This window comes from Anomaloglossus baeobatrachus, chromosome 10 (genome assembly GCF_048569485.1).
Source record: "Anomaloglossus baeobatrachus isolate aAnoBae1 chromosome 10, aAnoBae1.hap1, whole genome shotgun sequence".
NCBI lineage: Eukaryota > Metazoa > Chordata > Amphibia > Anura > Aromobatidae > Anomaloglossus > Anomaloglossus baeobatrachus.
Window position 1 is genome coordinate 71,605,548 of NC_134362.1, and position 16,266 is coordinate 71,621,813.

A 16,266-nucleotide genomic window follows, 5' to 3' on the forward strand; every position below is an offset into this window, starting at 1 on the left:
GTCGGTGTCAATTTTGACTTTGGAAAATTGATGATCCACCCGAACCTCTGGAGAGTCTCCAGAGCAGTGTTCAGGCTGTGTTGGCATGCCACCCGGGAGGGTGCCCTGACTAGAAGATCGTCTAAGTAAGGGATCACCGAGTGTCCCTGAGAGTGTAGGACTGCCACCACTGTTGCCATGACCTTGGTGAAGACCCGTGGGGCTCTCGCCAGGCCGAAAGGCAGTGCCACGAACTGAAGGTGTTCGTCTCCGATGGCGAAACGCAGGAAGCGCTGATGCTCTGGTGCGATCGGCACGTGGAGATAAGCATCCCTGATGTCGATTGATGCTAGGAAGTCTCCTTGTGACATCGAGGCGATGACGGAGCGGAGAGATTCCATCCGGAACCGTCTGGTTTTTACGTGTCTGTTGAGCAGTTTGAGGTCCAGAACGGGACGGAATGATCCGTCCTTTTTTGGCACCACAAACAAGTTGGAGTAAAAACCGTGACCCCGTTCTTGAAGGGGAACAGGGATCACCACTCCTTCTGCCTTCAGAGTGCTCACCGCCTGAAAAAGAGCATCGGCTCGCTCGGGGGGCGGAGATGTTCTGAAGAAACGAGTCGGAGGACGAGAGCTGAGCTCTATCCTGTAACCGTGAGACAGAATGTCTCTCACCCATCGGTCTTGGACATGTGGCAACCAGGCGTCGCAAAAGCGGGAGAGCCTGCCACCGACCGAGGATGCGGTTTGGGGAGGCTGAAAGTCATGAGGAGGCCGCTTTGGGGGCGGTTCCTCCGGCGGTCTTTTTAGGACGTGACTCAGACCGCCATGAATCAGAGTTCCTCTGGCCCTTCTGTGGCCGGTTGGACGTGGAGAATTGAGACCTGGCTGAGGGCCGAAAGGACCGAAACCTCGATTGTATCTTCCGCTGCTGAGGTCTGTTTGGTTTGGACAGGGGTAAGGACGAGTCCTTTCCCTTGGATTGTTTAATGATTTCATCCAATTGCTCGCCAAACAGACGTTCGCCAGAAAATGGCAAACCGGTTAAGAACTTCTTGGAAGCAGAGTCTGCCTTCCATTCGCGTAGCCACATGGCCCTGCGGACTGCCACTGAATTGGCGGATGCTACCGCTGTACGGCTCGCAGAGTCCAGGACGGCGTTCATGGCGTAGGACGAAAAGGCCGACGCCTGAGAGGTTAAAGACACAACCTGCGGAGTAGAGGCACGTGTGACTGCATTAATCTCAGCCAGACAAGCTGAGATAGCTTGGAGTGCTCATACGGCTGCGAATGCCGGAGCAAAAGACGCGCCTATGGCTTCATAGATGGATTTCATCAGGAGCTCTATTTGCCTGTCAGTGGCATCCTTGAGCGATGAACCATCTGCCACTGCTACTATGGATCTAGCCGCCAGTCTAGAGACTGGAGGATCCACCTTGGGACACTGAGCCCAACCCTTAACGACTTCAGTGGGGAAGGGGTAACGTGTGTCATTAAGGCTCTTAGTAAAGCGCTTGTCCGGAAAAGCTCGGTGTTTCTGGACTGTATCTCTGAAGTTGGAGTGATCAAAAAATGCACTCCGTGTACGTTTGGGAAACCTAAATTGGAATTTCTCCTGCTGAGAAGCTGACTCCTCAATCGGAGGAGTTGGAGGAGAAAGTTCTAACACCTGATTGATGGACGCTATAAGGTCATTTACTATGGCGTCCCCTTCAGGTGTATCAAGATTGAGAGGGGCGTCAGGATCAGAGCCCTGATCTGCCACATCCGCTTCATCCTCCAGAGAGTCCTCATGCTGAGACCCTGAGCAGTGTGATGAAGTCGAGGGAAGCTCCCAGCGAGCCCGCTTAGTCGGTCTGGGACTGCGGTCCGTTTCGGAGTCCTCACCGTGGGACCTAGGAGTCACCCCAGGAGCACTTTGCTGCGCCGACCGAGGGGGGCCTGGGGGCAATGATTCCACAGTGCCCGGGGCCTGTGTTACCGGTCTGGACTGCAAAGCTTCTAGTATCTTAGCAGACCATTTATCCATAGACTGAGCCATGGATTGAGAAAGTGACTCAGAAAGTTTCTCAGCCAACGCTGCAAACTCTGTCCCTGCCACCTGAACAGTGGAAGCCGGTGGTTCTACCTGGGCCGAGGGTCCCACCGGTGGCTGAGGCTCCGGCTGAGTGAGTGTCACAGGGGCCGAGCATTGCACACAATGAGGGTAGGTGGAACCTGCAGGTAACATAGCCGCACAAGAGGTACAGGTTGCAAAATAAGCCTGTGCCTTGGCACCCTTGCTTTTTGCGGACGACATGCTGTTGTCTCCTCTTAGAGCAATCAGTGAGGGTATATAGCCAAAAGCAAATAGTGCGGCCGAACAGAGTAAATGTATACAATATAAGGATATAAATATACACTTCGGCACCCAGGGGGGCCAGCACCTAGTAACAGGTGCGGCTTACCGACCGCCCTCAGCGGTTGTGTGTCCACCAGATTCCCTGCCTGGGCCTCCCAGCGCTGTGGAGCTCAAGTCTGAAGTTCTCCACCGGTAGAAGTGCTGATAGCAATGGCTGCCAGCGTTCTGAGAGGAGGAGGGAGCCGTGGGCGTGCCTCAGAAAGTGCGGGAATCTGGTGCCCCGCAGTGCTCAGTGAGGGGGGAGGAGGATACCTAAGTATGCTCCAGCCCTCACCGCTGACGTCCAGCTAGCGTCCCGTCCTTACCCCTGACTGGCAGGCCCGGGGGCGGGAGTATGCGGTGCTAGGCCGCAAAAGCCGGGGACTAAAGTTATTAACGCGGCCGGCAAACAAGTGCGGTCTGCGCGGTAGTCCCGGCAACACAAAATACCAAGCAGCTGCTGCAGCTCCGTTACACAGGCGCTGTATGCGCCGTCCCCAAGGGGACACAGAGTACCTCAGAGGAGCAGGGCCTGTCCCTGATGATACCCGGTCTCCTGTCCGTCAGATTCCCCCAGGGGCTGCGGAGGGAGCCCGGTCCCAGTGCATGGTGACCGGTTAGGATCCCACTTCACCCAGAGCCCCTAAGGGATGGGGAAGGATAACGGCATGTGGCTCCAGCCTTTGTACCCGCAATGGGTACCTCAACCTTAACAGCACCGCCGACCAGAGTGGGGTGAGAAGGGAGCATGCCGGGAGCCCTGTTAGGGGCCCTCTTTTGTTCCATCCGATAAAGTCAGCAGCTGCTGCTGACTAAAATGTGGAGCTTGCGTGAATGTGTCTGCCTCCTTCAACACAAAGCAAAAAACTGATGGGTCCGTGATGCACGGGAGGGTGTATAGGCAGAGGGGAGGGGTTACACTTTTTAAAGTGTAATACTTTGTGTGGCCTCCGGAGGCAGAAGCTATACACCCAATTGTCTGGGTCTCCCAATGGAGCGACAAAGAAAAAGTTGGTATAACTTATACAGATATTAACCGGAGTCAACAGCATGGACAGAAGCAATATAGAGATACAAAGTAAAGACAGTGACATTAAAAAATAGAAAAGGAAACAAAAACAGCGTTAAAATGTAAATATCCCAACTTGCATTAGTGCTCAGAAATGAGACCTCCTTTACAGAGACATCTCCGTAGATCCCCAATGTGTCCACATAACAGAGGGGGAGACGATAGGAGAAGTCCAGTAAATGCTGTCCACTTATGCTGACCTACATAGGAGAAAAAAAAAATGGTGTCGCATAAGACTAGACCTGCATTGTGGACTATATACGCTCCGTGCAAACTCATCTGTATAAGCACCGACACTAGACGGTCCCTGTGCAGTAAAGGCCGCTTTACACGCAATGACATCGCTAACGAGATGTCGTTGGGGGGTCACGGAATTCATGTCGCACATCAGGCCTCGTTAGCGACGCATGAACGACCGTTAACGATCAAAAATACTCACCTAATCGTTGATCGTTGACGCGTCGTTCCTATCCCAATTATCGTTGCTGTTGCAGGACGCAGGTTGTTCGTCGTTCCTGCGGCAGCACACATCGCTATGTGTGAAACCGCAGGAACAACGAACATCTCCTTACCTGCGGCCGCCCGCAATGAGGAAGGAAGGAGGTGGGCGGGATGTTTGACCTGCTCATCTCCGCCCCTCTGCTTCTATTGGGCGGCCGCTTAGTGACACCAATGTGACGCCGCACAAACCCCTCCCTTAAAAAGGAGGCGGATCGCCGGCAACAGCGACGTCGCTAGGCAGGTAAGTACGTGTGACAGGTGTAAGCGATGTTGTGTGCCACGGGCAGCGATTTGCCCGTGACGCACAACCGACGGGGGCGGGTACGCTCGCTAGCGATATCGATAGCAATATCGCTGCGTGTAAAGTGGCCTTTACAATATATGGGTCCTTGCAGTTTACAAAGTTTGCACCATTTGCCTTGTATAGCCTTCATGCTGCAACATGGCAGAATAAATAAATAATAATAATAAAGTATATTTATATAGCGCCAACATATTCCGCATATTCCGTTATACTCTTAGTTAGCTCATTCTGCTATCAGGGAGCGCATTCTGGCAGAGGTCTGTAAGTCCTTTACTTTTTACAGTGCAACCTTGATTTAAGAGTACCTTGGTTTGAGAGCGTTTTCCAAGACAAGCAAAGCTTTTTAAAAATGTGTAACTTGGTTTAAGAGCAATGATTTGCAATAAGAGCAAATACTCACCAGGCACACGTCTGGTTCTGTCCTTTCACCGCGCTCTAACCCGCTCTGGAGGTAACTTTCTGCACATATGTACTGTATACAGTATACCATTGTACAGTACAGTATATACTATACAGCATGTCTATTAATTTGCTTTTGTGGATACAGTATTGTACTCTCTTTCTGATAACCAGTGCAGCACATCGCTTGTACTGTTCCTCCCGCACACCAACAATTCTGTTGGAAGCTAATGTGCAGTTTAGTTTGTTTTACATGTTTTTACTGTACAGTATTATGTATTAGTGTCTGGTAATAATTTTATATGAATACAGGACATTATTTTGTATTACTGTAATAAGTTTGTATAAATACAGTAAATATTTTTGGGTTGTGGAACGAATTGTCTGCGTTTCAATTGTTTCCTATGGGAAAATTCGCTTTGATATAAGAGTAACTTGGTTTAAGAGCACAGTCCCGAAACCAATTATGCTCGTAATCCAAGGTTCCACTGTACTGAGCTGCTCTCAGATGATTTAACCACACGAAAGTTAAGTTCTCCATTGTGGTGTAAGTCAGCTGAGAGGAGATCCGTAAAAGACACATAAATAAGTTTAATATCTCACTGATGGACACATAGTATCTGCAAAAAGTAATTGGGGCTTGGTTGGGACTGTCCACGATCAGGGTCCACAGCGTTTTAGACACAGTATGTTTCATCTGCATCCAAAACACTTCGATGTACAGAACAATCACAGTGGATGTGATTTCTAGAAAGTACTACCTGCAGCATGTACTGACTTGCCTTGTGGCTTTCTGAGCCGCAAGCATGTCAATTCTTTGCTGCAGAGACGTGAGTGTTCTCCGCAGGGAGAACAGAAGGGAGAGATTGCAGCGCCCCGAACCCAAATCAAAGGCACGAAAGATGCGGTCTCCTGCAGAAGAGACTCGCTTCCCTGCAAGTCCGGACCTGCTGCATCCAGGAAGGAGCAGGTCCTGATCATGTGCACAGACATTTAATGTAGCATTTTTTCCAAATATGTTGCCGCATACAGTACAGACCAAAAGTTTGGACACACCTCATTCAAAGAGTTTTCTTTATTTTCATGACTCTGAAAATTGTAGATTCACATTGAAGGCATCAAAACTATGAAATAACACACGTGGAATGAAATACTTAACAAAAAAGTGTGAAACAACTGAAAATATGTCTTATATTCTAGGTTCTTCAAAGTAGCCACCTCTTACTTTGATTACTGCTTTGCTCACTCTTTGCATTTTCTTGATGAGCTTCAAGAGGTAGTCACCGGAAATGGTTTTCACTTCACAGGTGCGCCCTGTCAGGTTTAATAAGTGGGATTTCTTGCCTTATAAATGGGGTTGGGACCATCAGTTGTGTTGTGCAGACGTCTGGTGGATACACAGCTGATAGTCCTACTGAATAGACTGTTAGGAATTTATATTATGGCAAGAAAAAAGTAGCCAAGTAAAGAAAAACGAGTGCCCATCATTACTTTAAGAAATGAAGGTCAGTCAGTCTGAAAAATTGGGAAAAATTTGAAAGTGTCCCCAAGTGCAGTGACAAAAACCATCAAACGCTACAAAGAAACTGGCTCACATGAGGACCGCCCCAGGAAAGGAAGACCAAGAGTCACCTCTGCTGCAGAGGATAAGTTTATCTGAGTCACCAGCCTCAGAAATCACATGTTAACAGCAGCTCAGATTAGAGACCTGGTCAATGCCACACAGAGTTCTAGCAGCAGACACATCTCTAGAACAACTGTTAAGAGGAGACTTTGTGCAGCAGGCCTTCATGGTAAAATAGCTGCTAGGAAACCACTGCTAAGGACAGGCAACAAGCAGAAGAAACTTGTTTGGGGAAAGAACACAAGGAATGGACAACAGACCAGTGGAAATCTGTGCTTTGGTCTGATGAGTTCAAATTTGAGATCTTTGGATCCAACCACTGTGTCTTTGTGCGACACAGAAAAGGTGAACGGATGGACTCTACATGCCTGGTTCCCACCGTGAAGCATGGAGGAGGAGGTGTGATTGTGTGGGGAAGCTTGGCTGGTGACACTGTTGGGGATTTATTCAAAATAGAAGGCATACTGAACCAGCATGGCTACCACAGCATCTTGCAGGGGCGTGCTATTCCATCCGGTTTGCGTTTGGTTGGACCATCATTTATTTTTCCACAAGACAATGACCCAAAACACACCTCCAGGCTGTGTAAGGGCTATTTGACTAAGAATGAGAGCGATGGGGTGCTACGCCAGATGACCTGGTCTCCACAGTCACCAGACCTGAACCCAATCGAGATGGTTTGGGGTGAGCTGGCCCACAGAGTGAAGGCAAAAGGGCCAACAAGTGCTAAGCATCTCTGGGAACTCCTTCAAGACTGTTGGAAAACCATTTCCGGTGACTACCTCTTGAAGCTCATCAAGAGAATGCCAAGAGTGTGCAAAGCAATAATCAAAGCAAAAGGTGGCTACTTTGAAGAACCTAGAATATTAGACATATTTTCAGTTGTTTCACACTTTTTTGTTAAGTATTTCATTCCACATGTGTTAATTCATAGTTTTGATGCCTTCAATGTGAATCTACAATTTTCAGAGTCATGAAAATAAAGAAAACTCTTTGAATGAGAAGGTGTGTCCAAACGTTTAGTCTGTACTGTATATTGTGCTCTATTCACTGGAAGAATTACTATACCTGCACAGATATGGAGAGAAAAGTAAAAAGACTCCCGGGCACACATTGGAGCTTCCATTTCTCTTTTCCAAAATCAAAACGTTTTATCAGATTCCATCCCATAACCCATTTACCTTTACTTTCTCTGCAAGAAAAAGAAAAAGGAGCACAAAAGAGTCTCCTCTTCGAAGTGGGAAGTCTGAGAATTTGTGCTCACGCAGCCACTTGTCCCTGAGCAGGGTGTTACAGACGACGTGTCCATCCGAAGAACAAAAGCGTGGATTGAAGTGAAAGGCGATGTCCGAGCGAGGAAGAGTGCTGCAGCCACACTGAAAGTCAATCTGGAACCTGGGAATCAGATAGTGACAGGAGAATTTCTTATTTATCAAATCAGAAAGACCGAATACATCCGCTCCTATTGAAGACTTTATTCTCATATATGAGGAGACAACTCAGAATTGCCTTTTGGAAGCAAAATATAAGTGTCTGACTTTCTATAATTACATCTGTTTTTTTTATAGTAATACTTCAAAGGAACAGCTGTAAACAATGACATGTCACTCTAAACATAAAACATAAATCCCTTAATTCCCAGGTCACCAGATAAGGAACTTGTAAACATTATCTATTCCAAATAAGACTTTGTTTGACTGCAATAAATCTTTATCTTATGCCCTATTACCCAAACAGGAGAAGCCTAGAAGGACAGCAGCTAACGCTCCCCTTCTTCATACATCAGCAGATACAGAATCATACGTACAGACAACAACAATTAAAGCCGCTTTTCACGCAGCGACATCGCTAGCTCGTGAAAGCTCCGCACCCGCCGTTCATGCGTCACGTGCAAATCGCTGCCCGTGGCGAACAATATCGTTAGTACGCGTCGCACGTACTTACCTTCCTAACGATGTCACTGTGGTCGCCGAACAACCTCTTTTTGAAGGGGGAGGTTCGTGCGGCGTCACAGCGACGTCACAGAGCGGGCCACCAATAGAAGCGGAGTGGCAGAGAGCAGCCGCATTAACGTCACTCCCACCTCGTTGCCGGGGGACGCAGGTACGCTGTTGTTCGTCGTTCCCGCGGTGTCACACGTAGTGATGTGTGCTGCCTCAGGAACGACGAACAACCTGCGTCCCAAACGAGCAACGATATTTGGGAAATGAACGACGTGTCAACAATCAACGATTTCTGCAGTTTTTGGGATCGTTAGCGATCACTTGTAGGTGTCACACGCAACGGCGTCGCTAACGACGTCGGATGTGCGTCACGAACTCTGTGACCCCCAGCGACATCTCGTTAGTGATGTTGTTTCGTGTAACGGGGCCTTTACCGTATTTTTCGGACTATAAGATGCACTTTCTTTCCCCCAAGTGTTCCAAATGACCACTCTGAATATGGAGAGTTAATGTTCCTTTATTTCATCTTTAGGTCGACGCGTTTCCGGAGTCTCAGCTCCCTTCCTCAGGACACACAGGACAAAAGTACATCAAATCTGCTAAAACATGAGGACTGCCGAATATATGTACATTCCGTCACGATGACGTCAAAGCCCACCCTCTTCCAAAAAAAAGGGCGGGAATGACACATCAGAAAAAAACAAAAAACATGACAGTAAAAATCATGAACAAAGGAAACATTACATATCAAAAATATCATCATATTATCCAAATGGGAACGAAATAAAATCAATAAAAGACTTTAATAAAAAGAAAAAAAGTGTATGTGTATTATTGTGCGTTAAAGATAAAATACGGGAAATGAACTCTGCAATGCCAAGCTGCTCTGCAGCGGTCTCGAACCCCTGAGAATATAACTCTTTTCCCAAACCGGGTTGCATCTTAAGGGAGAAACAATGTCTCCACCTTAGAAGTCCCGAAAATGCCTTTGAAAATCAAGTATAGAGAGGAGTACCTCTGAGAGTGAAGCTGTGAGATGATACGTATAATTCCGAGTGTTAACGTGCAAAAACTGCGTAAGTCAACGTCAAGTACCTAGGCAGGGGTGAGGAAAGTTCAGAGCGTGGGAAAAAAGTGAGTGCGCATGTCAGAAAAAAGGTCCGGAGCTTGTTAAAACAAGCTCCGGACCTTTTTTCTGACATGCGCACTCACTTTTTTCCCACGCTCTGAACTTTCCTCACCCCTGCCTAGGTACTTGACGTTGACTTACGCAGTTTTTGCACGTTAACACTCGGAATTATACGTATCATCTCACAGCTTCACTCTCAGAGGTACTCCTCTCTATACTTGATTTTCAAAGGCATTTTCGGGACTTCTAAGGTGGAGACATTGTTTCTCCCTTAAGATGCAACCCGGTTTGGGAAAAGAGTTATATTCTCAGGGGTTCGAGACCGCTGCAGAGCAGCTTGGCATTGCAGAGTTCATTTCCCGTATTTTATCTTTAACGCACAATAATACACATACACTTTTTTTCTTTTTATTAAAGTCTTTTATTGATTTTATTTCGTTCCCATTTGGATAATATGATGATATTTTTGATATGTAATGTTTCCTTTGTTCATGATTTTTACTGTCATGTTTTTTGTTTTTTTCTGATGTGTCATTCCCGCCCTTTTTTTTGGAAGAGGGTGGGCTTTGACGTCATCGTGACGGAATGTACATATATTCGGCAGTCCTCATGTTTTAGCAGATTTGATGTACTTTTGTCCTGTGTGTCCTGAGGAAGGGAGCTGAGACTCCGGAAACGCGTCGACCTAAAGATGAAATAAAGGAACATTAACTCTCCATATTCAGAGTGGTCATTTGGCGCAGCCCTGCAAGCCCTACTTCACCATTCTCTGTTATCAGCCGTTTTGGGTGCTGCTGCCGTTGGCCGTGTTTATTGCCTGCTCAGTGGTTGTGACTCTCACAACTTACGGGGTGAGTGAATTTCTTTAATTACCCCACGTATTTCTCAGATAAGACCCTATTTTGCGCTTTCTTTCCACAGTTCTCTGTGTACTTTCCCCCAAGTGTTGGGGGAAAGTGGGGGGTGCGTCTTATAGTCTGAATGTAGGGCTGCGGGGAATGAGGGTGCTGCGGTGGAGCGGGTCATCGGCGGCATGAACAGGCTGTAGCAGTCTTTCGTGACCATGTGGGCCCGCTCATTTCATATGCATGTGTGGCGCCCCTGACCTGATCAGGCACCACTGAGTACTGCACCCATGCTGGGACAGTACATGCAGGTAATCCTAAAGGCCAGAATGAGGTGTGTACGCGCAAACACATAGCAACCAGGTCTCCCACACCTTTAGAGGGGACCCTTGGATAGTCTGCAGAGAGGGCTAGCTTTCAATTCTTTTCACGAGGTGAAGCGGAGGGGCTGGGAGCTAAAGTGCAGAGGCTGTAAGGAAAGAGAGGAGGGTCAGTCTGGTAGTGGAGTGCGCCGGTTGCAAGGAGACGCGCGCTGCCACTAGTCAGACCATGCGCGGTGTAGTGACAGATGGCGGGGGAGAACGGTCCCAGGTAGTCAGAGAAAGAGGTGCTCCTGGTGACTAGGCATGCACGGGGTACAGGTCCCTAGAGCAGACTCCAGTTCAACTATCTGCTAAACCTGCCGGTGAGGGGGAACTACAAGTACCTCACCAACCTACAGAGTCTGAGCCTCAGCAGCAACGCAGGGACAGATAAGAAGACAGAGCCAGAAGCCATCTCACCTGGTCCACGCTACCGGCAAACGGTCCAAAATGGGGAGAAAAGGCAGTAGCTACTCCCTGGATAGACCCCCACGGTACTTCAGGTCAAGGGGTTATCCGAAAACAGAAGTGCTAGGAAGGCGAGCTAACTTGTTACCTGGCCCGAAGGATACCTGGTTCTACCTAGTTTATTGCAGCATCGCCCGGGTCAGCTCACAACAGCAGCACAGTGAGTAAAAAACAGTTAAAGACTTTCGGACTCTGCCTGAATTATTCTGGGACCCATTATCTACTCACCTGAGCCCCTGGGGCCTGCCTCACTCACGGGAGGCCACACCATCCGACTGCAGACTCCATCAGCCCCAGACGCTCATAAAATCTGCAGTGGCGGTCATACATATCCCTGACCGCAAGCCGTGAGTGGCGTCATGACACATACATATTTAAAAACTAACATACCTGTTGCCATATATACAGAAGAAGGTCCTGTGGCGTCCCTGAAGCTGGAGCGGCATCCCTTGGGGGGGGGGGGGGGGGGACACCTTCTCTTTTGGCGTTACGAACAGGATCCAGGACTAGAACCGTTCAGACGGGTGACAGTGTGCCTCAGTAGTCCGCTTGAAAAATTTGAAATCACCGCCATTTTAGCCACCGCTGAAAAGTGCATCATCAAGAAGCTGCAGCTAGCGCAGGAGAAGTAACCACCCACAGAGAGGAGTGACCGTCCCAGGATCCCCAGAGCGCTCTGACCCCGTGAGAAGAGAAAATGGGAGGGCTGATCTGCCTCCGGACTGCTGGGACGTCCTCAGTCCTGTGGGAGGAGAAGCAAGAATGAAACTAAGGACAGAAGCTGATGACCGAGGGAAGAAGCAGGATGGCGTCAGCAGAAGGAGATCATAAGGAGCAGGGGTGGTCCAGGCCCATGTCTGCAGAGGAGCTGGAAGCAGAAGTGGAGATAATTGCTGATCGCATGGAGGAGCAGCGGAAGAGTGAGGTGGCCAACTGGAGGCACAGGATTCTAATGGCGATCAGAAACCTGCGACTGTCCGTGCAGCAGGACCAGCCTGGAGGCGCCGCCCATGCCCAGCCTGGACCACCGTCGGCGAAGGCGATCCCACCACCGGGTGTTTCCAGCACGACCCTGGATGAGTCCAAAACAACCCCTGCCCTATCTACTATGCTGATCCCGCCGGCGGTACCATCAGAAGCCGGTGCGACGCCCATGCCGTCCGGACCTGAAGCGGTCACAGCACCCTCCCCGCTGGAGAGGGGTCCGGATGCCCTGACCTCGGCTCACCTGGCTGCTAAATACCTGTTCAGCAAGCTGCCGTCCTGACCTGAAGCGGTCACAGCACCCTCTCCGCTGGAGAGGGGTTCGGATGTCCTGCCATCAGCTTACCTAGTTGTGAGAGGTCCAGTCATCGAGTTGCCACTTGCCCGACCGGAGGAGGTTGCAGCACCCTCTGAAAGAGAAGGAGACCATATTAAGGCCATGCTGCTGTTCCCCCACCAACCGACCGGAAGAGGTTGCAGCACCCTCCGCCAGGGAGGAAGATTTGCAGAACCCCGGGGTCGGTGCACCAAGGTACCAGGCACTGACCTTAGTAGACGAAAGTCGATTTAGTCCGATTAGTTAAAAAAAAAAAAAAAAAAGTACAGTTTAAAATGTTTTTATGCAAGTTTAAAGTAAAGTTCAAGAATATGTGCCCGCAAGGACTTTTGCGTGAACTTTTCAAGTTTTCCTTTTAGCACCAGGTTATGTGCTCTTTATATGGACCATAGGTTATGAACTGGCTATAAACACAAACTCTCGCAGTGTACATAGTTACCTCAATGGTACCAACTCCAGAGTCTACCTGTTGAGGGGCATGGCTCTGCACCACCAAGGGGGCACGCCTGTTTATGGGGTCTGCTCTCCAACACAAAGAAGCAGGTACGCCTGTTTATGGGGCCTACCCTTCGCCACCAGGATAAAGAGGACTGTTGCCAGAATGGTCTGCGGCGGACCAGGCCGAGACCAGGTCACCAAAAGGACTGGTGATCACTCGGGTTTTGGGTTAAGGACTCGTGGGTGGTGATGGCATGGTACCTGGTATGTTTATATGTAAATATCTCCCCTGTGTGGGAAAAGTTGTATTTTATTTTCTTGTCTTTGCAGCCCGAGGACGTGCTGTCGATAACCAAAGGGGAATGTGGCGCCCCTGACCTGGTCAGGCACCACCGAGTACTGCACCCATGCTGGGACAGTACTTCCAGGTAACCCTGAAGGCCAGAATGAGGTGTGTACGCACAGACACATAGCAACCAGTTCTCCCACACCTTTAGAGCGGACCCTTGGGTAGTCTCCAGAGAGGGCTAGCTTTCAATTCTTTTTAAGAGGTGAAGCGGAGCGGCTGGGAGCTAAAGTGCAGAGGCTGTAAGGAAAGAGAGGAAGGCCAGTCTGGTAGTGGAGCGCGCCGGTTGCTAGGAGATGCGCGCGCTGCCATTAGTCAGACCCTGCGCGGTGTAGTGACAGATGGCGGGGGAGAATGGTCCCAGGTAGTCAGACAAAAAGGTGCTCCTGGTGACTAGGCACGCACGGGGTACAGGTCTCTAGAGCAGACTCCAGTTTAACTATCTGCTAAATTTGCCGGTGAGGAGAACTACAAGTAACTCACCAACCTACAGAGTCCGAGCCTCAGCAGCAACGCAGGGACCCATAAGGAGACAGAACCAGAAGCCATCTCACCTGGTCCACGCTGCTGGCAAACGCTCCAAAAAGGGGAGAAAAGGCAGTAGAGACTCCCTGGATAGACCCCCACGGTACTTCAGGTCAGGTGGTTATCCGAAAACAGAAGTGCTAGGAAGGCGAGCTAACTTGTTACCCTCAGACTGGCCCGAAGGAGCCCCTGGTTCTACCTGGTTTACTGCAGCATCACCCGGGTCAGCTCACAACAGCAGCAAACTGAGTAAAAACCAGTTAGGCCCTGTGCGCACACTGAGTTTTTACCCGCGGTTTTACTTGTGGTTTTGCTGCAGAAATTTCTTGAGAAATGTTTGTAATCTTTCTGCAGACGTTTCCCAGCAAAACCTATGGGAAAAAAAAATTAGCTGTGCGCACGCTGCGTTTTTTTCTCAAGAAAATTCTTTCTGCAGAATTTCTTGAGAAAATTTCTTGAGAAAATGTGCATGTCTTTTCCATATGTACCTGCGGTATTTCACTCCATTCACTGTAATGTAATCGCGAAATACCGGGGGTATACCGCAGGTAGCAAATGATGTGCGGTATACCCTCGGTATAGCCGCGATTTCCCTGCGGTAATGTTCATCACTATCTGCGTTTTGCAGGGAAGTGATGTCATTATGACAGGAATAGGAAGCGGAGCATAAATACACACATCACACTCCCTGGACACCACACAGAAGCACTTCCGTGTGACCTCCGTCGGGTGCCCGTGCAGTCTGTGTCCCGATCCAGCCCCGCGGCTGCCTGCACTGCAGTGTCAGTGTCTGCCCACCCTGCAGTGTCAGTGTCTGCCCGCCCTGCAGTGTCAGTGTCAGTGTCTGCCCGCAGTATCAGCATCTTCTCACACTGCAGTGCTGGCAGCCGCGAGGATGACGAACGCTGCTGTCAGGTTAGATGAGATCATTACCTGCTGTGACGATCTTCTGCACCGCTGACGTCACCGCTGTCACTACCTTCTATGCCCGTCTCGCGGGCGGCCCGAGACTGTCACTAGCGGTGACGTCACAGGCTCTCGCGATACTGCTGAGAACGCGGCGGGCATAGTTACAGTGCTGACATCAGCAGTGCAGGAGATCGTCACTGCAGGTAATGATCTCATCTAACCTCCTGATGGCAGCGCTCGTCATCCCCTGCAGTGACCTGGGCTGACCTATTGATGTTAGCTCAGGTCACTGCATTGCTCTCCCAGCCAATGGGGAACATTCTGTTCTTCATTGACTGGGACATCGACTATGGTATGGATCATCATGGGACCCCCTTATTGGATTACACCGGACCTGGAATTGATTGTTCTTTTGAATAAATTGGTGAAAGAGGGAATGTGTTGGGGAGTGTTCAAATAAAACTTTTTTTGTTGTCTATTTTTTATTTCTTACCGACTGGGTTGTGATGTCGGGTATCTGATAGACACGTGACATCACTAACCCCAGGGCTAGATGCCAGGTGACATTACACGTCTGGCATCAACCCCATATATTACCCCGTTTGCCACCGCACCAGGGCAACATCTATCTATTATCTATATTATATATATATATTATATATTTTTATAAATAAACAGAGGGACCAACCCGCAGAAAAACCGCGGCAAAAAGGGCGCAAAATCGCGGCAAAAACGCATGCATTTTTCCCGCGTTTTTTAACCGCAGGTGCGGTAATCTTCAACTCCCAGAAGTTTCTTAAGAAATTTTCTTGAGAAAAATCACTTTTCTAGTGCGAACATAGCCTAAAGTCTTTCGGACTCTGCCTGAATTATTCTGGGACCCGTTATCTACTCACCTGAGTCCCTGGGGCCTGCCTCACTCACGGGAGGCCAAACCAACTGAATGCAGACTCCATCAGCCCCAGACGCTCATAAAATCTGCAGTGGCGGTCATACATATCCATGACCGCAAGCCGTGAGTGGCGTCACGACACATACATATTTAAAAACTAACATACCTGTTGCCATATATACAGAAGAAGGTCCTGTGGCGTCCCTGAAGCTGGAGCGACATCCCTTGGGGCGACACACATGCATCCTCCCGCCCATCATCTCTCAGCGCTGAAGCCAGCGCTGACAGGTGGGCGGGATGATGGGCGGGGAATGCGCGCATAGTAAAGAGCCGGCCCGCGTGATCACCCCTGGCAACTACAGCCTGGAGTGATCATGTGCAGTTGTATTCACTGCACCCCGCGTATTATCATCTGCGCGGGGGGAGGGGGCAGTGAATAAGTATGGTATATTCACAGTTCCCTGCAACATCGCGATGTCTTCCTTTCTGCCGGCCAGCTGATGTGTGTAGAGAGCGGTGAGCACAGGGATGACATCATCGCTGTGCGCACCGCTAGTCTCCACACATATCAGCGGGCGGCAGACAGGAGGACATCGCGATGCTGCAGGGGAACGGCTCCACACAGGTCAGCAGTGCTGCTGCTGACACAGACAGGAAGACGAGCGACGCTGCAGGGAGTGAGGAAAGGTGAGTTTAAAAGTTTATTTATTTTCTGTGCCATAGGATGCAGTCCATATAGCAGGATGAAGTATATAGCAGGATGAGGGCATTTAGCAGGATGGGTGTCTATAGCAAGATGGGGGTATTTTGCAGGATAGGGGTATTTAACA

General features: G+C 49.3%; 1 protein-coding gene across 1 annotated transcript in view; it reads right to left on the reverse strand.

Annotated features, from left to right (window-relative positions):
* The window catches only part of LOC142254355 (galectin-12-like), a 45,930-nt gene that overhangs the window by 10,505 nt on the left and 19,159 nt on the right, over positions 1-16,266 (reverse strand). The window contains exons 2-4 of the mRNA XM_075325400.1: positions 12,336-12,399; positions 7,440-7,653; positions 3,511-3,630 (exon numbers count right to left, since the gene is read on the reverse strand). Coding sequence (XP_075181515.1) covers positions 3,511-3,630; positions 7,440-7,653; positions 12,336-12,358 — 357 coding nt within the window. The 5' untranslated portion in view covers positions 12,359-12,399. The remainder of the gene's footprint in view (positions 1-3,510; positions 3,631-7,439; positions 7,654-12,335; positions 12,400-16,266) is intronic.